Genomic DNA, 24,079 nt, shown 5'->3' on the forward strand with positions numbered 1-24,079 from the left:
CGGGGCGGTGGCAGCTGGCGACACCTGCGGGCTGTTGGGCACTAGCCCGGGGCGGGCGCTCACACCTGTCGGGCGTGCACAAAGGCCCGGCGCACGCTGTGGGGGCGGGGCCTCCCGGGCTGGCCAATGAAAAGCTGGCACTGGGTCGGAGGCTCCAGCCAAGCGGGGGCGGGGCCTCCAGCACCGGCCAATGGGGATCTGGCTTCGGGATGTGGGCGGTGCCCACCCGGTCGCAACCCGTTGAGTCTGTGCACAGCTGCCGCCCGGACGCGTTTTCCGCGTGTCTCCAGTCCCGGCGGCCCCGCGAGCTCGGTCCATGCGGGGAAAGCAGGGCTGACGCCGTCTGCGAAGACTGCGCAGCCGGGCTTGTGTGGGGCCGCGCGTAACAGCAGCGGCGACTGCCTGCCCAGGCCGGCCAGCACAGGGCCATGGCCAAGGCGGCTGCGCCTCCGGTAAGGGCGACTCTCTTGCAGGCTTGGGGACGTGGAGCCGAGTCCTGAATTCGCCAGGAGGATGTCCCACCCCCCACCATCCCCGGCGACCTCCTGGAACTGGGGAGGGCTCAGCCCGGGTGGCAGAAGGAGGACAAGGACTCCTAAGGCCACACGATAAACGCCCTTCTCGCTCTCCGTTTCCTTGCCTGTGGAATAAGGTGATTGGCAAACACAAGATTTGGAGGTTCCCTCCAGCCCTGATATCCACTGGACGCGGCTCTGGGGGGACAGTGGACTGTGGACGTCTTCATTCCCGACTCTCCAAGGTTCCTCTTTCTGGACCCGCCTTTTGGCACCGCCCCCAAGTCGACCATCTCAAAGATCCACCCCTCCCTCCAAGCTGAGACCAGTGCCATGGCCTGGGGAGGGATGTCCGCTGCAGTCTGGTGGAGCCAGAGTCTGGCTCCTGGCTGTGAGGTGGGCTCTAGACTTGAGCTCTGATTCCAGTTAGGAGGATTCTGATGCCTGCCCACTCTTTCCAAAATTCCCTGACGAGTCTTTCTGGCTGCTGCTGAGGGGATCTGCATTGTGAAGACTTTTGGTTAGGGGCTTCAGGCTCAGGCTTGACCTAGGCCATTGCTGGCCTGCGTAAGAACTGTTGATATTTTCATAGGTTTTTAAAGGTAAAGGGGCCATCTCCTAGTATAAATAGGTTTGCAGTAGTTTTGGATCCATTCCCGGGTGGCACATTTGTGGCAGGGCATTGCAGGGAGTTGAGGATGTTTGCCCCTAATCTGTGACGACAGTGCTGCCTCCTCTGGGCTCCACTTCATTGTATCAGACAGAGTCCAGACTTGAGGATGGAGAGCCATGCTGTGAGGGGAAGGAAAGGGCCAGGTATCTGATGTCTGGTACCTGGTATTTGTGGGACACTTTGCTAAGTATGTTTATCGGGGAGGTCTATGAGAAACTCAGTTGCACAGAATTGGATTAATCACAGTCTTTGGTTCATAACACATTCAGATCACTGGTCCATAGCCTTTATATTTGTTTTTAAGAATATAACAGGTGCTACTAATGTCATACACCATGAGTGCTTTTTCATATCTTCAGTGCATTTCATCCACACAGCCACCTTAGGAGTGAAGGAAGTTAGGATGTCCCCATAAGTGAGAAAATAGAACCTTGGAAAAGTAATGTGGCTTGACCTCAGGTTGTGCAGGATTCAGATGGCAGGAGAGGCACTGAGTCAAGTTCTAGGTGAGTTCCATTTCCAGGAGTGCTCCCTTTATACCTCAACTGTTCCCCACTGAGGCATTCCTGGATTTAAAATTTTATTTCCAGCAATACACAATACATTTTCCACCTCCTGTGAACAGGGTATTCCTTGTAATGTTTCCTTGTTCTTTCCTTTTCTGCTTTCAACTTTCTCTGGCCCCTGTTGCCTGGCAGCTAGGAGGGTGGAGACCACCCTGGGGCTGGTTGACAAGGCACCTGGATCATGGGGATGTGGTATCAGGCAGGGCAGGAAGTCACACCAGTAGATGTCAGGGTGGATGGGCCTTAGAGATCACCAAGGCAGAACAACAGGCCTTTCTCCCCTTGAGCCCACTAAGGGGTGTGCGCTTGTTCTAGAAGAAGGTGAGGACTCAGATTGCTGCCTGGGTGTGCATTGGACCTGAGGTCCCCTGGCAGGTGTTCTGGACTTGGGCTTCTCACCATTTCTTGGCTCCTGCTGCTGGCCATGTTCTCTAGTTGGTTAATTGGCTGAGTTAATAGAGCCAGTGAGTGGTAGAGCTGGGATCCACTCTCTGTTCATTTATGATGGTAATGTTGGTTATGTCATTTTCCATTGCCCCTGGGTCTTGGTTCAGGATTCTTCTCATGGGGGCTTTGTGGGGTCCAGTGTCTGCTGTCTTTGACTATTAGGTGGGTTCGTTTGGGGGTCTGACTAGTGAGGCCCCCTGGCACTCAGAAGACGTCTCCCCCATTCCGGAGAATCCTGACCTTCCCGTATCTGGGAATGGCTGCTCTCCTTCTGGTGGCTGATTCGTGAACTTGTGTCTGGTTGCAGGACTGGCATATGCGGACTGACCTCCAGGGAGAGGCCCAGATCTGATCTGCAGAGATCCCCCTTCTGGCTATTGTGGCTGCTGTTCAGGCGATGGAGAAGAAGATGGAACCCCAGGCTGCTTGGCTACAGAGCCTGGAGGGGTGCACACGGACAGCCAAGAAGAAGCAGGCCGACTGTGAGAAGGTGGCTGTGGAGTTTGGGAACCAGCTGGAGGGCAAGTGGGCCATGCTGGGGACCCTGCTGCAGGAGTACCGGCTGTTGCAGAGGCGGCTGGAGAACGTGGAGAACCTGCTGCGCAACAGAAACTTCTGGATGCTGTGGCTGCTCCTGGGCAGCAAGGGGGAGGCCCCCAAGGTACGGGAGCTGGGTGTGGGTGGAGAGACCCTGCCTGGACTCTGTAGGGTCGCCATACGCATAGCGGAGGGAGCCCCTTGGCTATTGAAGCCTGACCTCTGGGCATCCAAGGCAGTCACTAGTTGACTTTAAAGGGCTTGAAAAATGTCAGAGGAAAATTGTGACACAGAAAAATGTCTGCTTTGGAAGATGGAATGGGGTTTGTTGGGAGAGATATGGTTGTGCAGCAGTGGTTGTACATGATCTCTGAGAGTGAGGACTGGCACAAGTAGGAGATATGTGTGCCTGGGAGAGGGGAGGAGAACCCAGGAGCCCCGATCCTGGATCCCATTAGTCACTGGTTCTGCCCTTTAGCTGAAGGCAGTGTGATGGAGTTGAGTTTGCATTTGCTTAGTAGTTTGGCCTACGATGCCCTCTGCTTCGGGGGAAGGGAGCGGAGACCGGAGTTGGTTTTGGCTGCTCTGTGAAATGGTTGTTATTCGTGGTGGGTGCAGGCAACCCGTACTTCCAGGTGCCCGTGACTCCTGAAGACACGATCGGGTATTTCTCAGAGCAGCAGGGTGGCGGCCTGGAGGACTCATAGAAGGAGCTCTGCAAACGTGTTGTGAAGGGGAGCTGCGAGACCCTGAGCTTCCTGAGTAAGAGGCTGGCCTCTGGGGGCCTCCACACCTTGGTTTTACTCCTTTATTCAATCACATGAGACTCCTGAATCTCAGGAAGCATGTGGAGATCATTTGTTCAGCCCTCTGTCTTTAGGCAGGTAGAAGGTATCTGTCATTCTCATTTTGAGGTTTTATGTAATGAAATACAGAGGTTATGTGACTTGTTCCAGGTCTCATGGAGTAAAACTGGAGTCTGCTCCTCGCTGTCCTGCCCTTCGCGTGGTGCCAGAGGCAGCTCCTGCGTCCACACCTGTGGCTCGCCAGCCTGTCTGCTCCTGGGGAGCTGGGGCCTCCCCTGGTTTACATCTGCATCTCTAGGACTCCCACACTGCACTCTGCACACTGAGTTCTCAGGAGATTCCTGCTGAGCAAAGAAGGATGAATTGTAGGCCTGCTTTTTTTTTTGAGATGGAGTTTTGCTCTTGTTTCCCAGGCTGGAGTGCAATGGTGTGATCTCAGCTCACCACAACCTCCGCCTCCCAGGTTCAAGTGATTCTCCTGCCTTAGCTTCCTGAGTAGCTGGGACTACAGGCATGCACCACCACGCCCGGCTCATTTTGTATTTTTAGTAGAGACGGGGTTTCTCTATGTTGGTCAGGCTGGCCGTGAACTCCCAACCTCAGGTGATCCGCCCGTCTCAGTCTCCCAAAGTGCTGGGATTACAGGAGTGAGCCACCGCGCTTGGCAGGCCTGCTTTTAAGGATGCCCCAGGTCCAGAAAACGAGGGCCAGCCCTGGGAAGTTCGCTCCTTCAGGCAGGTGTGCGTCTTCGTGTGAGACTTGATCAGACCTGGGTTTTTATAGCTACCCAACTCCCAAGCTCTCCTGCATGAACCTGGAATTCTCACTGCTTTGGGCAGGTGAGCAGTTGGCTTTTTGTCCAGTCTCTCCCCTCGTTGGGAGGCTGAGGCCCAGAACACAGTGCCTTCCCTCTCTTTGCCTGGCTGCAGAGGTTCCTCCTTCAGAAAAGGGTCCCAGTGTGCTGTGGGAGGCAGGGTGAGGCGGCTGTCTGGCCTCAGGCGGGGAAGGAGAAGCACGTGGAAGGAAGGGCAGCAGGAAGCCTGAGCCTGACTGCCATGAATGGCCAGCCCCACTCTTGGGCCTCAGTTTCCTCATCTGTCTGGACTAGGTGACTTGTCTGTGTGGGCAGTGGATGGGAACTCTTCCTCTTGGCTTCATGGCACTCACTTCTGGCCCAAAAAACTGAGAGGCCTTGCCCGCTCTACTCTCCATGCCCCTCAACACATGCCTTGAAGAGGCTGCTCCAGGCCTGGCAGGACACCCTCCCTTTCCAGGCCTGCAGAGGACGGCCCTGCCACTGCCCTTTTCCTCCCCACAGGCCGGGCCACCACCAAGCCAGATCTTCTGGTGCCAGTGGAGAAAGGAGAGAGGCAGGCAGCTGCAGCCTGCCCAGTGTGGAGAGGGGCCAGAGCCCGGGCACTGGTGAGTCCCTCAGGGTGTGGGCCTGGGCCTCTCCGCCTGCATCTGGTAAGGGCGTCTGGTGTCAGGAGGCCCCCCCTGGAGAAACAGAGGCAGAGGTGGGGGGAAGTGAACTGCTGGGCCTCACAGCTGGCAGTCAGGGGCAGACCCGGGTGTTCTGATACCCAGAGAGGGCCTGGGCCATTTCCCACACTCCATGTCCCTTTCGAGCCATCGCTTGGCCTGAGACCAGTCTGGAGGCTTGAGGGGAAGGGCAGAGGGCATAGCAGACACCAGGAACCTGAGACAGGCTGTTGTGGTGCATGCAGGGTTCCGGGAGGAGCGACGGGCTGGCGGCCTCCGTGAGACCTGCCCTGACGCTGCGTCTGCTTCCAGGGCCCTTGGTGCCTGCGTGCAGGTCCTCCTCACTTTGCAGCCTAATTCCTGCTTCCTCTCCAGGCTTCACTCTCCTTGGGTGAAGGGACTGAGTCTTGCTGTGATATCCCTTTCCTCCAGCACCTTACATGGTGCCTGGCATGTACTGAGATTATAAATAATAAATAATTATTAAATGAACAGTGAACCAGAATAGGAGCTCAGTTGTCCAATGCAGTTTTTTTTTTTTTTTTTTTTTTTTTTTAGGGTGAGAACCCTTTATTCCAGTGATAACCAGAAACATGTAACATGGGGGACAGTGGGACCATTCTAGTTGAAGGACAGGAACCCTGGAGCTGGTTGCTTAGAACACAGTGGATCATGCCAAGATACTGCTGCTTGCTTTCTAGATTCTTAGATTTGGGGAGGAAGGCTCCCCTGTGAAGCAGACTCTTTGAGTAGGTAAATTAAGTCACAGTGAGCCCAGAGTGGGGAAGATGGTGGGGGTTGACAAGGGTACTGAGTGGCTGGCATGTAGGTCCAAGGCTAAAAGTGGCATTTCCAGGCACCTGCAGGGGGTGGGGGCACCACAGAGAGGGCAGGGTTGTTGAGTAAGGGGTGGGGTGTGGCAGGATGCAGGTCACATAACCCGAGCTGGGGAGCCCTGAGCGAGAGGCCAGCTGGGCGGACCGTGGATCTTGTGGTGTCACTGAGCGCTATTACAGCAGCAGCCTGGCCAACAGCTCCTCCCCTGTGGTGCAGGGAGGGGAGCTGGGCCCAGGCACTGCAGCCACCTTGGCTGGCCCCTGCAGCAGGTGTGGGCAGGACTGGGGCATGTTCAGAGGCTGTGGCCGGTGCCACAGTCCCCAGGGCTGAGCAGCTCCTAGGGGGATGCAAAGCAGCAGGCAGGGCCTGGCCAAAGAGCCCCAGGCACGGCTCTGCCATGAGGCTGGGCTTGCACCTGAAGGCAGCTCGAGGAAGCATGGGTGGAGGAATGAGGCCTGTGCAGGGGGGTTAGGGTTGCCCTGCGGTCTGGGTAGTCCTTGCCATTCTAGCAGTTACTTCTTGTTTTCCACTCTCTGTAAGCTTTTCCAGATTTCTCCAGGAGAGAGCTTTGTTTACCCCCCAGGTCTGGGCCTCACTCCTAAAAGCTGCTTCTAAACCCTTTGCGTGCAGGCCCCAGACAGTGTGGGTGCATGACTGCTTTATCTGTTGGATGTTTCCACAGGTGGGCTGTTCCTGCCAGAATTCTAGAAGCAGTGTAAACGGGCTGCTCATTCATTAGGTACGGGCAGGTTCTGGGCACTGGACTTTCAACATTTTCCTCCCGTGATTCTGGTGCCGTTAGTTTGAGAATCAAGGCTCAGAGATCCCTCTGAACAGAAAGTGACCCGCCTCTAGATGTTGAAAGTGTCTATGTTTTGATTATGCAAATGGATTCTTACACAAATACGTTGGCAATGTGGATGTCATGGGCAAAGCTAAGCAGCTGTCTGCTGGCCACCCGCCCAACCTTAGGCCCCTCCTAGGGTAGCCACTATTATCATTTTGCTGCATAACCTTTCAGGCTGTTTTCTCATGCAAATACATACTTGTGTGTACTGTAGGAAAATATAGGGGTTAAGAACACACAGATATACTTTACATATCTTCTGCAGTTTGCTGTTTTCACTCAACAATATGTCTTAAGGATCTTTTCGTGTTGATATATTTTGATCAACTTCCTCTCTGAAACGGTTTCCAGGGCCCTGGTTAATCGTGGAGCCAGCCTGGTGTGTAGCAGCCAGGTTGGGCTGGAGTCTTCAGAGTGGCTGTGTCAGAAGTGCCTCGTGTATGACAGAAAGAAGTGAGCTGTGCCCTGGCTATAAAATCTGGCAGCGTTGAGCGACTGGACAGCAGTTAGATATGGGTGGCTTGGAATGTTCTCCATTCATTTATTTAACAAAAAATGTGCCTACCCTGTGTCAAGCCTGGAGCAGGAAGAAGAGCAGTAACTATTCCCTGATCTTAAGATAGGCCTTAGAGGTGGGCACAGATTGGTGAGGCCGCCCAGTCCTTGAAGGACACCCACCTGAGGGCACTGTAGGGTCTGTGTTTGGCTGCTGTAACAGAGACTGAAGAAAACAAAACATAAAACCAAAACCACAGCTTCCATACGGCAGGGGGTGGTCTCCCTCCCGACAGAGCTTGTTTGGCAGCTTACAGGCCCAGGCTCCTTCCAGCCTATCGCTCCACCATTCCTGGGGCCAGGCCTTGTTGTTGTGGTTGGAGATGGCCCGCGACCATGCCCACGGCCCTGTTGAAGGAAGCAAGGGGATGGGCTGGGGGGTTGGGGTGCCCTTTCCCTTTTCCTTTTAGTTGATGCCTTTCCCTTTAACCAAACACATTGGTTTCTTGTACATTTAGTACTTACTGTGCACTTTATAAACATTGACCCATTTAAGCTTATTCCAACTCTCAGTTTCCTTATATCATAGATGAAGAAACTGAGGTACAGAGAGGCCGAATCCGGCCAGGCGCAGTGGCTCACGCTTGTAATCCCAGCACTTTGGGAGGCCGAGGCGGGTGGATCATGAGGTCAGGAGATCGAGACCACGGTGAAACCCCGTCTCTACTAAAAATACAAAAAAATTAGCCGGGCGTGGTGGCGGGCGCCTGTAGTCCCAGCTACTCCGAGAGGCTGAGGCGGGAGAATGGCGTGAACCCAGGGGGTAGAGCTTGCAGTGAGCCGAGATTGCACCACTGCACTCCAGCCTGGGCGACAGAGCGAGACTCTGTCTCTAAAAAAAAAAAAAAAAAAAAAGAGAGGCCGCGAATCCACTGTCAAAAGTCCTGTAGCTGGAGGAGGCAGCACCCCTCACATCCATTAGTCACACCAGCCACAGGGCACATCTACTTGCAGGGAGGCCCAGCAACAAGGTCTGGAGTCTAGGAGGCCACATGCCCAGCACGACACCAAATGCTCTGTTAGTGTTGAAGCGGGGTGGATGGCATTGGAAGATGGCTGGTCGTCCCCGTCGCAGCTCACAGCCCATCATTCACAGGCTAAGCTCCCCTGGCTTGACTCGCTGCCATGTCACACGTCCCCAGGATGTGCTTTGCTGGGACCTACAGTTCTGTTGGGAGTCTCTTTGGTGTCGTGGTCCCAACAGAGGCTGTGAGAGGAAAGATGCCCCGTGATACCTGCTGACCTCAGGGCCTCTTCCTCTTTCCCTTAGACACAGGCCAGCTGGAAACGCCCCCAGGAGTTCCGTCCTGGATCAAGCAAGAGGAAGGGGCAAGTGGGAGGAGCCAGCAGGGCCCACAGGAGACCACTGTGGCACACCTGTGCTCAGGTAAGGCATGCTGGGCCATGTCTTCCCCAGGCCTGTATCCCTGGGCCTTAGGAGACATGGCGTCCCCTGGGGGGCCTCACAGCGCCAGCGCCTCTAGCGGGGCCTTCTCCTGCAGGAGGTTCATGAGGGAAGGCAGCGCCCAGCCTTGGCTGTGTCTCCGCAGAATCTTGTGTGCTTGCTGCGTGGTGTCCTCCCATGTAGTTGCACGTAATTATTCTTTTGTTCCTGATCCTGTTTCCTGTTCATTCCATGAACTTGTCTGTAGGCAGCATGGTGCTGGGCGCTGCAGGGGCTCATTAATGCGTGAGACACAGATTCCACTCAGAGAAGACGAACACAGACAGTACACAGTGGGAAGGGGCACCGCTGTGTCTACAGCCAGAGCCCTTTCAGAATCTGACCCAAAAGATGGCCAGTATTCTTTTTTTTGTTTTTTTTTTTTTGAGACGGAGTCTGGCTCTGTCGCCCAGGCTGGAGTGCAGTGGTGCCATCTCGGCTCACTGCAAGCTCCGCCTCCCGGGTTCACGCCATTCTCCTGCCTCAGCCTCTCCGAGCAGCTGGGACTACAGGCGCCCGCCACCACGCCCGGCTAATTTTTTTGTATTTTTAGTAGAGACGGGGTTTCACCGTGGTCTCGATCTCCTGACCTCGTGATCCGCCCACCTCGGCCTCCCAAAGTGCTGGGATTACAAGTGTGAGCCACCACGCCCAGCCAAGATGGCCAGTATTCTAAGAAAAAGCACATATGCTTACGATGTGCAAACAGCTGAAGGTGTTCTGTCTTTCAACTATAGTAAAAGGGGTGTCTCAGTGGCCACAGGTGGCCCAGGTGAAGGTCCTGCTGGGGAATATGTCACCAGGCTGGTCTTGGAGCCTCCGTGAGAGGGAGGTGGGACTTGAGAGGGGCTTAGAGCCTGGGTGAGAGGCAAAGAGGAGGCCAGAGATGTTCTGGGTGGAGAGGACCCTCAGGCCAAGGCTCAGAGGTGGATGAACGGGGGAGCCTTAGGTGGAACAGCACAGGGTGGAACCTGGCAGAGGACAATGGGAGCTGACGGAGGCTAGGCCAGGGTGGGGCCTTTAGTGATGCTTGAGCCCCAGGCTTCAGACTCCAGGAGAGCCAAGGGCAGGTGGTCTGGCTGCAGAGCCTGTGGCAGGGAGGCCTCATTCGCTGTACCCTTCTGTGTCCTTTGCCCGCAGAGACCTGTCTGGGCCGCAAAGAGAAGAGGAGTCTGGAGGGAGGGTCTGAGGGCCACTAGCCAGTCTGGGCTGCTGGAGGGGGTGCCTGGCAAGGAGGGCTCTTGGGGAAGCACCTGTGGGGGTCTGCTTCCTGACCCCAGGGAGCGAGAGGTGGCCTCCCTCCCTCCAGGCCCCCCGAGCCAGGCTGAGCCAGCTGTTAGGGGCACAGAGCAGTGCCCACCTTGCGCCCAGTGTGGCCAGAGCTTCGGCTGGAAGGAGCTCAGTGCGCCGCACCAGTGCGCGTATCATGGCCCCTGGCTTTTCGCTGGTGCTCAGTGTCCCAAGAGCGTCGCGCAGTGGGCCACCCCCGCCAGCCACCATCGGGCACACGTGGCCGAGCGCACCTACACCTGCGCCCAATGAGGCAAGACCTTCGTCCACCGGTCGACGCGCACACCCACTACTGCGCGCACATCGGGGAGAAGCCCTACGAGTGCGCCGAGTGCGCCAAGCGCTTCGGCCGCCTGTCCACGCTGCTGGAGCACCGGCACGCACACAGGTGAGCGGCCCTTCCAGTGCGCGCAATGTGGCTGCTGCTTCAGCCGCCTGTCCACGCTGCTGGAGCACCGGCACACACACATCAGCGAGAAGCCCTTCCAGTGTGCGCAGTGCGACGAGCGTTTCACGCGTCTGGCCAACCTGACCGTGCACCAGAGGGTGCACTCGGGCAAGTGCGCCTTCCAGTGCGCCCAGTGCGGCAGGAGATTCACACAGAAGCCCGGCTTTCTGCGTCATCTGTATGGCCACTCGCAGGAGAAGCACTATCCTTGCAGCCCTTGTGGCGAGAGCTTCACCCGTCCCTCCTGGCTCGTGCGTCACCAGGACAGCCATGCTAGCCAGGCCTCTCCATCTTGCCCGGTTTTTGAGAGGGACTCCCCGACCGATGAGCTGCCCACGGGCCTCAAGGGTGCAGTGTGGGGGAGCCTCCCTAGTGATCCTTCTGCCTCACTCAGATTTGAGGGCACCGGTACAGAGCTGGGCCTCAGGAGGTGCCCTGGGGACAGGCAGCAGAGCAGTGGTGATCAGGAAGGTCTTGGGTGGGGGTCCCTTGCCCAGTTCTCTTTCTCGTGTGAAGATGGAGAATGTGGGTAGCACCCAGAGAGCTCCCTAAAGGGGCTTTCAGGGCGCAGGGGCAGTTGGTGCCCCTTAAATCCAGGCAGCGTCTCCTGGGGGGCACTTCTTGGCCAGGTCAAAGTATTCTGGCCATGGTCTTGGCTTCCCGGGAGAGGGCTGTTCTCCCAGGCACTGCGATTGCCCATGGGGCTTCTCGTTGCAGGGAGGCGGCTGGGATAGAGGCCAGTCCCAAACACCTGAGCCTCACTGAGGGGAAGGCCTGGGCTTGGAGATGGGGTGCGCAGGAGTGGTGGGCTTTGCCTTGTTCTCTTAGGGGAGTGATTTTCAGAGACAAAGGTCCCAGTTAGGAGATGTAATTACTCAGTGCTTTGAAGGGACACCCAAGGTGCTCACTCTTAGCCATAGCCGTTGGTTTCCTGGATGCTGACTGTGAAGATTAGTCTAAAGTGCTTCCTAGGGTGGGCAGTGGTGGCAGGAGGCCTTGGACGGAGTCCAGGCCTGACCCAGCCTCCTGTTTAATAAGCTGAGCCCAAGCGTCCCTCAGATGCGAATCCAATAGCCTTGGTGAGTTGTAAGATTTCATGGAAACGTTCTCTGATTTCTGCCTCCCCCTTGCTTCCCATTACCTGGGAAAGGCAGCTTTGTGGGCCATGTGTCCCAGAAGGGCCTGGGCTGGCTGTGGCCAAGTGCTCAGGACCAGCCATCTTGGCCCTCACAGGGCACTGTCCAGTTGGTATAATATTTGCCTTCAAGCCATTGTTGGTGCAGCCAGGCAAAGGGGGCTTTCTGAGGATCCAACCTGTGCCAGCCACTGGGATACAAAGAAGACTGAGGCCTGGTTCCTAGCTGTGGGGCTGGGAGGGGTATCTGACATCAATGGTGAAACCTGGCAGAGGACACACAGACAACGGCAGGCAACATGGGCTGCAGTAAATGTTGCGGAAGCACCTACAGGTTGAGCAGAAGGGAGATAGGAAACCTGTGGCCTGCCAGCAGCTGAGAAGCCCCCTTGAGATCCTGGCAGCCCCGCCACCATCTGAAGATTTAGGCCAATCCCTTGGGCTTTTCAGGCAGGCACTTATGGTGGCCGGCCAGTTTGGGACCCTCCCATTTTGATACATTAGTTCCTCCTCAGCTACTGGAGATCTCAGCCACAACTGGGCTCCAGCTGCGACCCAGACTCGGCCAGGATCCCCTAGATCCTCAGCTGTCAGATAATCCCGTCCCCCTCCTCCCCCCCACTCAACCCCCAGTGCTTGACATGAATGCATGTGTGCTTCCTAGGACTAGAGGCTGGTGCTGTCTTTACCATTGCCCTCGCTTTAAGGGGCACACGAGCAGATGGTAGCAAGCCCTGGAGAGCAGCACTCGGGCAAGTGAGGTGGCTCTGGCACTGCCCCTGGACTTTCACGTTTGTAGCTTGAGTTGGTTTTAGTTGGAAGCTCTGTGATTTACATAATCACTTACAACCTCTGTAAATAAGGAACTGTTTATGAGGAATTATAAATTTCTTCTCTCCCCCTTCTTACCCTGTCTGTGATCTTGTTTGTGATGCAGTAATGATATTCCACTCTAGGTTCCCATGATCAGTGGTGAAATGTAGTGATTTTCACCTGTGCTTCCATTCTGACGTTCTGAAAAGAAGTACTGGATGGACGGAAGTCCGGGACAACGTCCCAAAGAAAAGCAGAGTCCAGGTGGGCTGGGAGGACCAAGCCCTGGATGGGCACTGGAGGGCAGAGGCCTCAGTGTCCAGCACTGTGCCCTGCACATGGAAAGCCCCTATGTTTGTGGAATGAAAGAATAATTAAAATGTTTTCATAAGTGATGCCATTCTCAATTTTAACAACACATCTTTACCATTTCCTGCCTTAAATAACAGTTGTTAATACATTTCCAGTATTTCATTGAATCTAAGATCCATTGATTGTAAGACACACCCTTATTTTCTACTTCACTAAGCAAGGAAAAAATGTGTCAATTTCACCATGACTCTTCTCAATGCAGGATGACAACTAGGTGGTGACATGTGAGCCACTGTTACTATTCTTGACAATGTCAGATCAACTGATTCATTTCTTTGTTGAGACAGGAGTGGAGTGGCACAATCACGGCTCACTTTATCCTTGACATCCCAGGGGTCAGGTGATCCTCCCATTTCAGCCTCTTGAGTAGCTGGGACTACAGGTGCATGCCACCATGCCTGGTTTTTTTTTTTTTTTTTTTTTTTTTTTTTTTTTTTTGTAGAGACTGAGTTTCACCATGTTGCCCAGGCTGGTCTGGAACTCCTGGGCTCACACAATCTGCCCACCTCATCCTCCAAAGTGCTGGGATTACAGGAGTGAGCCACTGTGCCCAGCCAAATGATTCTTTTTTTTTTTTTTTTTTTTTTTTGTCCTGAGACGGAGTCTTGCTTTGTCGCCCAGGCTAGAGTTCTGTGGCACCGTCTCAGCTCACTGCAACTTCCACCTCCCGGGTTCAAGCAATTCTCCTGCCTCAGCCTCCTAAGTAGCTGGGATTACAGGCACGTGCCACCATATCAAGCTAATTTTTGTATTTTTAGTAGAGACGAGTTTCACTCGAACTCCTGACCTTGTGATCCGCTTGCCTCGGCCTCCCAAAGTGTTGGCATTACAGGCGTGAGCCACCATGCCCGGCCAATGATTCATTTTTAACAAAGGTCCTAGAAGTGTAAAAGTGAACCAAGAACAGCATTGGGTCCTATCAAGATGGGCTACCAATACTTCAGATCCTAGACAGCTCTTGAAGTTGGAATCCCATCATTTCTCTTGGCACCAGGGAGGTCAGTTTTGTGACAGCAGCTCCTATTGTCAACCCCAGCTACAGACAAATCACCCTGAGACACCTGAGCCTCCCTCACCTTAATAAGGTGAGGCACCTATTGCAGGGAGGATCCTCTGGTCCTTTAGGTCCTCTTGTCTCATGTAGCAAATTTATTCTAGGATTCTGCTACAGGCTGAATTGTGCCTCTCCTCCCCAAATTCATATGTTGAAGCCCTGACTTCTAGTATGATGGTATTTGGCAATGGGGCCATTAGGGAAGGTAGCTAGGCTTAGATGATGAGGTTATTAGGGTGGGGCCCTGACGATGGAATTGGTGCCCTTACAGGAAGAGGAAGAGACACCAGAACTCCCTGTCATGTGAGGATGGAAGAGTGTCCTCACCAGGACCTGGGCATGCTGGTGCCCTCATGCCAGCCTCCAGCACTGCCATGAATTTCTGGTGTTTAAGCTGCCCAGTGTATGGATATTTTGTTACGGCAGCCTGAGCTGACCAAGACAAGTTCCCTCCCTCAAGAGCTTCCTGATCCCTTCCTCATTACCGCACCTTTTAGAATTTCCACTGCATTTACTCTAGGCCATTGTCATGCCCAAGCTCTGAGGAGCCATGTCAGTAGATGATTAAGACCTGTTCCGGGTCTCCTTCCTAGAGAAGAATCCAGAGTCCTGGGGGAAGGCATCCATACCAGCACCTTCTCCAGCTCACATCCATCCTCTCCCTGACGATCCAGAGCCACATGTTGCTCTGATGGCAGCTGGCTCGGGGATGCAGTTTCAATTGTGTCCTCCCAAAGATATGCTCAAGTCCTAATCTTCAGTACCTGTAAGTGTGACCTAGGTTGGAAATAGGGGTTTTGCAGATATAATTAAGATGTAAGTTAAGATGAGGTCACACTGGAGTAGGATGGGCCCTTAATCCAGTATGGCTGGTGTCCATGTAAGAGGAGAATGCCATGTGAAGGGCGCAGATGTAGAAGGACATCATGTGATGGTGGAGTGAGTTTGGAGGGACGTGTCTGCAGGTCAAGGAAGGATGGTTGCCGGCAACACCAGAAGCGAGGAGAGGGATGTGGAACAGGTTCTCCCCTGGAGTCTTCAGAGGGAGCACAGCCTTCCTGGCACCTTGATACCACACTTGCAGCCTCTGGAAGTGTGAGGGAATATATTTCCATTGTTTTAAGCCCCACAGTGTGTGGTCCTTTGTTTCAGTGGCCCTAGGATACTCCTGGGGTGGAGACTGTGCTTCCTCACTGGGCCGGGACGAATGGGGCAGTGGAGGCACAGCTTTGAGGAGGAGAGTGAGGCTGGGCCCTGCTCCAGGAGAGGCTATTACTTGTTCTCCAGGTGAGAGGCAGCTGTTCCACTTTCTCCTGGCAGGAGTAAGGAGAAAACAGAATAGCTTTTCTGCCCTCAGCCCTGCTTTACCATCTGGAAAGTGCAGGGAGATTGGGTGGGGGTGGGGTCCCCATTTCTCAGGCTTGTCTATCCAAATCTCCCCATCCTGGACCCCATGTCCCACTGTCCCATGTGGACTCTGACTCTGACCTGGGCAGCCCGTTGCTGTCCCTTGTCTCCTTCCAGCCTTCTGTGCAGACTGCTGCATGGCTACAGGATGTGAGAGCCTCTTTCTTTTTCTTTCTTTCTTTTTTTATTTTATTTGAGACAGAGGAGTCTCACTCTGTCGCCCAGGCTGGAGTGCAGTGGTGCAATCTGGGCTCACTGCAAGCTCTGGCTTCCAGGTTCACGCCATTCTCCTGCCTCAGCCTCCCCAGTAGCTGGGACTACAGGCGCCTGCCACCATGCCTGGCTAATTTTTTTGTATTTTTTTAGTAGAGACAGGGTTTCACCATGTTAGCCAGGATGGTCTTGATCTCCTGACCTTGTGATCTGCCTGCCTCGGCCTCCCAAAGTGCTGGGATTACAGGCGTGAGCCACCGTGCCTGTCTGAGAGCTTCTTTCAAAGCGCCTTAATGACCTTCTGGTATTCAGTTTGTCTCAGTTGGCGGTTGGCTGCCCTGAGCCCGCTGTTTCATTTATGCAAAGCGTTCATGTTGTGAATGGAAGCCAGACCCCTCTCTATCCTCATCTTTATCATTGCCCTACACCAGGCATTGGCAACTGCAGCTTTGAGCTGAATCTGGGCAGCTATGTAATTTTCAGGGCTCAGTGTAAAATCAAACTGTGGGGCTCCTCATTCAAAGGCAGGAAGAAAGTGCCATGGAGGGTACTAAAATACTAAGCTTCTTCCTTTCATCCACACTCTTTCTTTTGACCTGTCATGGTGTTTTTTGTTTGCTCTTTACTGTTATTCTGAGTAAGGAAAAGTTAAAACATTAATTGTTAATGTAAAACAAAAATTAAAATCATTATGAGCGTGTGTACCATTCATCTTTGTATTATGAAATGATAGTTTTAAATGCAGATAGAAGAGCATTTACTGGGATGCAGAATCACTGAAATCACATGATTCCACACAAGTAAACAATATTTGTAGTTCACACATGCATATGCATTTCATTCTTACAAGAACCGTGGAAACTGCCCAAAGCTAACTTCATTGTTTTCATTTCACTTCCTGCTCCGTGCCCATTCTACCAACACTCTCTATCTTCAGTATAACCAGGAGCAAAGGACTGAGGGAAAAGGAGCCATGGGCTGCCCTCTCTTCTTCCTTCTAGCCCAACATTTTCAGAGTAAGTGATTGGCTAGCACATGTATGATAATACGAGTAGCATGGGGAAGAAAGTATCTGATACATTTCCTTGGTTGTTTGTGTTTCTCAGAACACGATGTGATATGGTTTGGCTGTGTCCCCACCCAAGTTTCATCTTGAATTGTAATTCCCACAATTCCCATGTGTTTTGGGAGGAACCTGGTGGGAGGTAATTGAATCATGGGGGCGATCTTTCCCGTGCTGTTCTAGTGATAGTGAATAAGTCTCATGAGATCCGGATCTGATGGTTTAAAAACTGGAGTTTCCCTGCACAAGCTCTCTGCCTGCTGCAATCCATGTAAGATGTGACTTGCTTATTCTTGCCTTCTGCCATGATTGTGAGGCCTCCCCAGCCATGTGGAACTGTAAGTCCATTAAACCTCTTTCTTTTGTAAATTGCCCGGTCTTGGGTATGTCTTTAGCAGCAGTGTGAAAATGGACTAACACACCCTGGTATTCTTTCTGTATTTGAACCAAGTTCTGGTCCCAAAGGAAAGTAGGACCTCTTGGGCTGTCAGCACCCTACTTTCTCGGTCATAGATGGAATGTGTTTACCTTGTATATATCCCACTGGGTCTTGCTGGACTCCATGCATTGTGGGCCTTCAGAATGCAATGGGGCACCACAAGCACTCTATATGCAAATTGGGCTGCAAGGAACATGCTGTGCTCATCTCTGCTCCTGACATGCTCATTGTCCTATTGGATTTCACCTGCAAAACACAAGTTCAAAGGTAAGATTATGAGTTTCCTGATGGCGACAGCAGAGCATGATAGCAAACTCGGGTCTTTCTAAGCACGGGGCTCTGTGCCACTGTGCACGTTCATGCCCATGAAGCACTCCTGATCTAAGTGATGCTTGAGAGGTGTTAGTATCGCCTGTTCCAGGCACTGCTGAATAGAGCAGGAGTTCCAGACAGAGTCCTGCTCTTTTACTATGAAATCACAGTGCAGTTGGGGTATGTGAGTTTATGTATTCAGTAACTCATGTGTTGAGTAGCATTTTCCATGCTAAGTCCTGTACATGAGATATATCAAATATGCGGGATCTGCAGTGAGAGTCCATGCTCTGAGATGTGTGTGAGCGTGCATGTGTTAGATGTGTGAAGGGCTGGAATGGCTCGAATCCAATACAAAGCAGCAATAATGAAATAGACTACATGTTGATGTGGGAACCCGGAGGAGGGGGATACTGGCTGTCGAGAGTCAGGGATGAGCTCACAGGAGCATGACGCTTGTGCTGGGTCTCAAAGAATGAGTAAATGTCTTCAGGGACTCTCGAAGGAGTGAATCCCGTCCAAAGTCCTCAGCCACCCACCTCCGCCACCTCCTCTGCTACCATCCTGCCTCAAACATCATGCTCCACAGCCAGGCCTTCCCCTGGCTCCCTGCAGTCTGCATTGCCCACTGGGAGCCTCCCTCATGGCCAGGGTAAAGGGCCCATCCTTCTACCTGGCCACGCTGGCCATGCTTCCAGGCCTCTGCTCTCGCTGGTCCTCTGCCTGAGAGCCCTTCCCTTCAGACATCCACACGGCTTGCTTCCCGCTCCCTTCAGATCACTTGCAGATGTCACCTCTGAATACTCCATCTAAAATAGCACCCTCCCTGCTGCTGGGGCCCCTTCTCTTCTCCCCACTCTGCCTTATGTGTCTTCACAGCACAGATTTGCACCTGACATTATTTGGTTATTATCTTTTTAAAAAAATTATTTATGTTTTGACACTGAGTCTCCCTCTGCCACCCAGCCTGGAGTGCAGTGGTGCAAACACAGCTCACTGCAGCCTCAACCTCCTGGGCTCAAGCAATCCTCCCACCCCAGGTGTCAAGTAGCTGTGACCACAGGCACATGCCACCATGCCTGGCTAATTTTTGAATTTTTTATAGAGATGGGGTCCCACCATGTTGCCCAGGCTGGTCTTGAACTCCTGGACTCACATGATTCTCCTGTCTCTTGCTCCCAAAGTGCAGGGATTACAGACGTGAGCCACTGTGCCCTGCCTGTTTGATTATTATCTACTCCATGAGAATGGGGATTTTGTTTTGTTCCTGCTTTATGTCCAGTACCTAGAATAATGCCTGGCACATAGTAGGTGCTTACTAAATATTTGAATTATGAAATGAGTGTATTGTGTCTCTTTCAACTAAAATGTAAATTCTTTGAAAGCAAGCACCATGCTCTTCATCTCTGCATCTATCCTGTTTAGCACAGAGCCTGGCACAGAGGAGATGCTTCATAAACGTTACCTGATCTCTTCAAATGGCAACATAACATTCCACTAAGTGAATGCTGTTAACCATTCCCCTACTACTAGACATTTAGAGTTTTTTTTCTAGTTTTAAATTAAAAATAATACAGTGGTAATCTTAGGTTTATTATTTTTCATGGGTGTTTATTTAAAATAGATTCTCAGAAGTGGTATGACTGAGTCAATATAATAAATACAATATTGCCAAAATTGCTTTCCAAAAGGGTTGGAGAGGATGGAAAATGTGGAAAATCCCATTTTACCAGACTTGCCATCTTAAAACGTTAGTGCTAGATAACAAACAAGCAGAAACAAAAACAAAACAACAACAAAAAGTACTGTGTTGATGGTATTGGTCAGCCTGGGCTGCTAAAACAAAATACCATGGACTGGGCAGCTTGAATAACAGAAATTTATTTCTCACAGTTCTGGAAGCTGGAAGTCCAAGATCAAGATGTGGGCAGATTCTCTCCTGGCTCTCCTAGGGCTCTTCTTCTGGCTTGCAGACATCCTCAATATGTTGGGGAGAGAGGGAGAGAGAGTGCGAGAGAAAAGGAGAGAGACAGAGATGTGGAGATGTGGTCTCTCTTCATGTCACGGCACTAATCCCACCCTGGGGCCCCACCCTCATGACCTCATGTAAACCTAATTACCTCCTAAAAGCCCTACTTTCAAACACTATCACTTTGGGGATTAGGGCTTCACCATATGAATTTTGGAGGACACAGACATTCAGTCCATAACACTAACCAAGAAAAGTTTCTGGAAGGCAACAGCATGACCAGATTCATTTTGTGTGTGTTATGGGTTGAATTATTTCCCCCTCCCTTTTTTTTTTTGAGATGGAGTCTTGCTCTGCCACCCAGGCTGGAGTGCAATGGCACAATCTCGATTCACTGCAACCTCTGCCTCCTGGGCTGAAGCGATTTTCATGCCTCAGCCTCCCCAGTAGCTGAGACCACAGGCGGGTGCCACCATGCCCAGCTAATTTTTGCATTTTTAGTAGAGACAGGGTTTCACTGTGTTGGCCAGGCTGGTCTCGTACTCCTGACCTCAAGTGATCCGCCCTGCCTTGGCCTCCCAAAGTGCTGGGATTACAGGTGTAAGCCACCTCCCGCCACCCCCCAACAAATTTATATGTTGAGGTCCCAAACCTCAGTACCTCATAATGTAACCGTATTCAAAGATGAGGTCTTTAGAGAGGTGATGAAGCTAAAAAGAAGCTGTTAGGGTGGGGCCCCAATCTAAGAGGACTGGCGTCCTTATGAGAAGGGGAAGAGACACCAGGATGGGCACACACAGAGGAAACGCGTGTGAGGACACAGCTAGAAGGTGACCACCTGCACGCCACAGAGAGGCCTCAGGAGAAACCAGTGCCACTGACACCTTGATCTTGGGCCTCCAGCCTCCAGGACTATGAGAAAATAAATGTCTGTTGTTTAAGCCACCCAGTCTGTGGCGTCTTGTTATGGCAGCCTGAGTGGATTCATGGTGGGTCAATTGTTGATGTTTTGGAGAGTGAACAGCTCATAGGACAGGGTGAACCAGCTGCAGCTTCCTTCGGGCTGCGTGGAGGCTGCTGGCACCACCCCACAGGATTCTTCTCTCTGTGGATGCTCCTGGGGGTTTGCTGAAGGCTGTTGGCCCCGGGAGGTGTTAACTCTGTTTGCTGGTGGGAGAAGGCATCTCTCCAGGGGCTTGGATTGGCTTTTATCATTCCAGAAATATTTGCTGAACCCGAGTCATGTGCTACGTGTTAGGTGATGGGGCTACAAGGCAAGCAAGGCAGGGTCCCCAGGGCTTAGACCAGCGGGGATGCCTGTAAGAAGCAAGTCACTACACTCATGCTACAGTCAGTGTTTTGGGATATTTAACTTAGGGTGCCTGGACATTGCAAGTATGTGTCCTTTTTAATTTGTATTTTATTATAATATACAGACAACTGGGTTTGGGAATCATATTACTCCTGGTATTTTTTTTTTTTTTTGAGATGAAGGTTCACTCTGTCGCTCAGGCTGGAGTGCAGTGGTGCCATCTTGGCTCACTGCAAACTCTGCCTCCTGGGTTCAAGTGATTCTCCCACCTCAGCCTCCTGAGTAGCTGGGATTACAGGCACCCGCCATCTTGCCCGGCTAATTTTTGTGTTTTTGTAGAGACGGAGTTTCACCATGTTGGCCAGGCTGGTCTTGAACTCCTGACCTCAGGTGATCCGCCCGCCTCGGCCTCCCAAAGTGCTGGGATTACAGGCATGAGCCACCATGTCTGGCCACTCCTAGTATTAAAAAAAAAATATGGTGGGTGTTTTAGTAACTTTTATATTTACTTTTTGTTAGGAAAAAAGTACATGTTTGTGTGGGAACATAGAGGCCCAATGGGAAGGGGGCAGAGAAGAGGGAGATGAGGTGTGACCCCATCACAGAAGGGGTGACACCCAGGCTCCGGTGAGTTTTTGTTCTTGTTACACTCTCTTCCTTTTTAGAAAGATAAGAAAATATTGACACAATAATATATTTACATGGTTCAAAATTCCAGTGGCACAGAAACAATGGTATCTCCTCTCACTCCTGTCCCCAGCCACCCATGTCCCCTCCTTGCAAGCAACTGATGTTCCCAGTTTCTTGTACATCTTTCTAGAGTTTTTTCATGACATAAATGCAAATATGTCATCTCCCCTTTTCTTCCCCTCTACTAACAGTAGCAGGCTATGGCGGAAACACATTGTCCTTGCTTGCTTTTCTGTTTCTTCTTGGCAGTCTTTCCCTATCAGTACATAAAGAGCATCCCCATTTGTAAAGGGTTGCCTGGCATTCAATCGTATAGCTGTATGTAATTTATTGAACAGTCCCCAGATGATGAACAATTAGGTTGCTTCTAATGTTTTATAATTTAAAATGATGTGGCTATGGAATAACCTCGCACAGACATCATTTCACAATGGTGTTCATAGACCTCTTAGTTTCTAGAAGCGTCTGGGTCAAAGTTACGTGCTTTTAGCATTTCAAGAGTTCTTGCCAGGTGCCTCTTTAGAGGTTGTATCAGTGTACACTCCTACCAACAACACAGAAACATGCCTGTTCCCCACACGCCCTGAATCCCTAGTGTGGTATCAGACTTTGTCGTTTTTAGCATCTTAAAGGAGTTTACCTGGAGGTCTTGGAGAATGAGGCTGGGGGAGGAGAGGTTGCTGGGGGAGGAGAGGGAGCTGGGATTGCAGCTGTTGTGAATGAGGCCAGAAAGTCAGGGAAACTGGAATGGGAGGCAGGGAACTCTAGGCTCTCTGGTGAGCTGTGCTTACTGTCTGCTGCGATAACAACACTAGCCATTGTTTATGAAACATTTGCTACGGGTCAGGCACCACTCTAAGGCTGTAAACATGGAGTCAGACTCTTGTTCTGAAAAGGGCCAGATTGTGCATGTTTGTTATTCTATAGGCAGAATAGTCTCTGTTGCAACCACTCAGCTCTGCCTTTTTAACAGGAAAGCAGCCACAGACACCAAAGAAATGAACCAGAGTGGCTGTGTTACAAGGAAACTTTATGGATGCTGAAATTTGATTTTCATATAATTTTTGCATGCCACAAAATATTTTTTAAAGCAACAGCAAATATTTATTGAACACTTACTCTGTGCCATTAAAAAAAAAAAATTGTCTCGTTTACTTTTCCCCAAGTCCCATGAGGTCCCATTTCCCATTCCCCCAACCAAGCCATTGAGAAGCGTGAAATCCATTCTTAGCCTGTGGGGCTGTACCCCGTGACAGGCCATGGTTTGCTGATTCCTGCTGTAGAGGTTCTCATTTAGACTGGATAAAAAAAATATGGTACACATATACCCTGGAATACTATGCAGCCATAAAAAAGAATGAGATCATTTCCTTTGCAGCAACGTGGATGCGGCTGAAGACCATTATCCTAAGTGAACTAAGAAATGAACATATGACCAAATACTGGATGTTCTCACTTGGAAGTGGGAGCTAAACATCTTCACATGGATACAAAGGAGGGAACAACAGACACCAGGGCCTACTGGAGGGTGGAGGGAGGGAGGAAGGTGAGGATCAGAAAACTACCCATTGAGTACTACGCTTATTATTTGGTGACAAGATAATCTGTGTACCCAACCCCCACGATACACAATTTACCCATATAACAAACATGCACATGTACCCCTGAACCTAAAATAAAAGTTAAAAAAAAAACGAAGGTTCTCATTTAATCCTCACAATTGTAGGACCTTCTATTTTTCTCGTTTTGAGATAAGGTCTCGTTCTGTGGCCCAGGCTGGAGTGCAGTGCTGTGATGATGGGTCCCCGAAGCCTCAACCTCCCAGGCTCAAGCAATCCTCCCTCCTCAGCCTCCCAAGTAGCTGGGGCCACAGGCACGTGCCACCACACTTGGCTAATCTAAAAAAAATTTTTTTTTGTAGAGTTGGGGTCTTGCCATGTTGCCCAGGCTGGTTTCAAACTCCTGAGCTCAAGCAATCCTCCAGCCTCGGCCTCCCAAAGTGCTGGAATTACTGGTGTGAACCACTGCGCCCCGCTGTAGGGCTTTTATATCCCCATTTAACAAATGGAAGAACAGAGTCCTAGGCCGGTCCAAGAGAAAAGAGGGCTCAGTTAGCACTCAAGGAGGCGGCCACACTCACGGCTCCAGCTGGACCATCAGAAAGGAGGGCCGAAGGACTCCCACCCCGCTGCGGGGCAGCCCCTTCCGCACCCTCCCAGAGCACTGCGGCTTCCTCCTCACTTGCTTCCTGCAGGTGAGAGGTGGTGGACAGGACCTATGAGGGTCTGGGCCAGCCTCCTGGCTTCATGGGTAAGGAATGGGGTTTTGTGTGGTGTGTGCGTCTCAGCCTTCACTGAGCATTCGTAACAGTTCTCTACTTCGCCACATGCAGTGAGGTCCACTTATTTTCTCCTGATCTGGGCTATTTCCTTCCCTTCCCTTACTCAGCCCTCCCTCTTCCTTGGGGAGCCAAGGTCTCCAGGGAAAGCTATTTATTTCCTGGCCAGAGAGGCCGCAGCCCTGGCAATCCCAGGGACCCCCACGTCTGCGCAGGCCAGCCAGGCTGGAGAAGCTGGAATTTCACAGCCTGGAGGTGATCAGGCCCGGTCGGGCGGCTTCACTCTTTTCTCTGCAGTCCCTGCCCTGGATGCAGGGACCAAGTAACCCCCTGCATGGGGACTGTATTAACTCCCTAGGGCTGCCATACAGGGTATTACAAATGGAGTGGCTTGAAACAACAGCAGTTTATTCTTGGACAGTTCTGGGGACCAGAAGTCAGAAGTGGAGGTGCCAGTCAGGCCTGCTTCCTCGGAGACGCTGGGTAGAGCTCTTCCTTGCCTCCTCCCGGCTTCT

The 24,079-nt window shown here is 51.9% G+C and overlaps 1 protein-coding gene across 1 annotated transcript in view; it reads left to right on the forward strand.

Moving 5' to 3' along the window:
* The first annotated feature begins 126 nt into the window (after nucleotides 1-126).
* Nucleotides 127-24,079, forward strand: part of LOC129485490 (uncharacterized) — a 254,453-nt gene continuing 230,500 nt past the window's right edge. Inside the window, exons 1-6 of the mRNA XM_063642392.1 lie at nucleotides 127-452; nucleotides 2,509-2,862; nucleotides 4,863-4,966; nucleotides 5,272-5,480; nucleotides 8,536-8,652; nucleotides 9,850-13,205. Of these exons, the coding sequence (XP_063498462.1) occupies nucleotides 127-452; nucleotides 2,509-2,862; nucleotides 4,863-4,966; nucleotides 5,272-5,480; nucleotides 8,536-8,652; nucleotides 9,850-10,251 (1,512 nt within the window). The 3' untranslated portion in view covers nucleotides 10,252-13,205. The remainder of the gene's footprint in view (nucleotides 453-2,508; nucleotides 2,863-4,862; nucleotides 4,967-5,271; nucleotides 5,481-8,535; nucleotides 8,653-9,849; nucleotides 13,206-24,079) is intronic.

This window comes from Symphalangus syndactylus, chromosome 6 (assembly GCF_028878055.3).
Source record: "Symphalangus syndactylus isolate Jambi chromosome 6, NHGRI_mSymSyn1-v2.1_pri, whole genome shotgun sequence".
In the NCBI taxonomy this organism is placed as follows: domain Eukaryota; kingdom Metazoa; phylum Chordata; class Mammalia; order Primates; family Hylobatidae; genus Symphalangus; species Symphalangus syndactylus.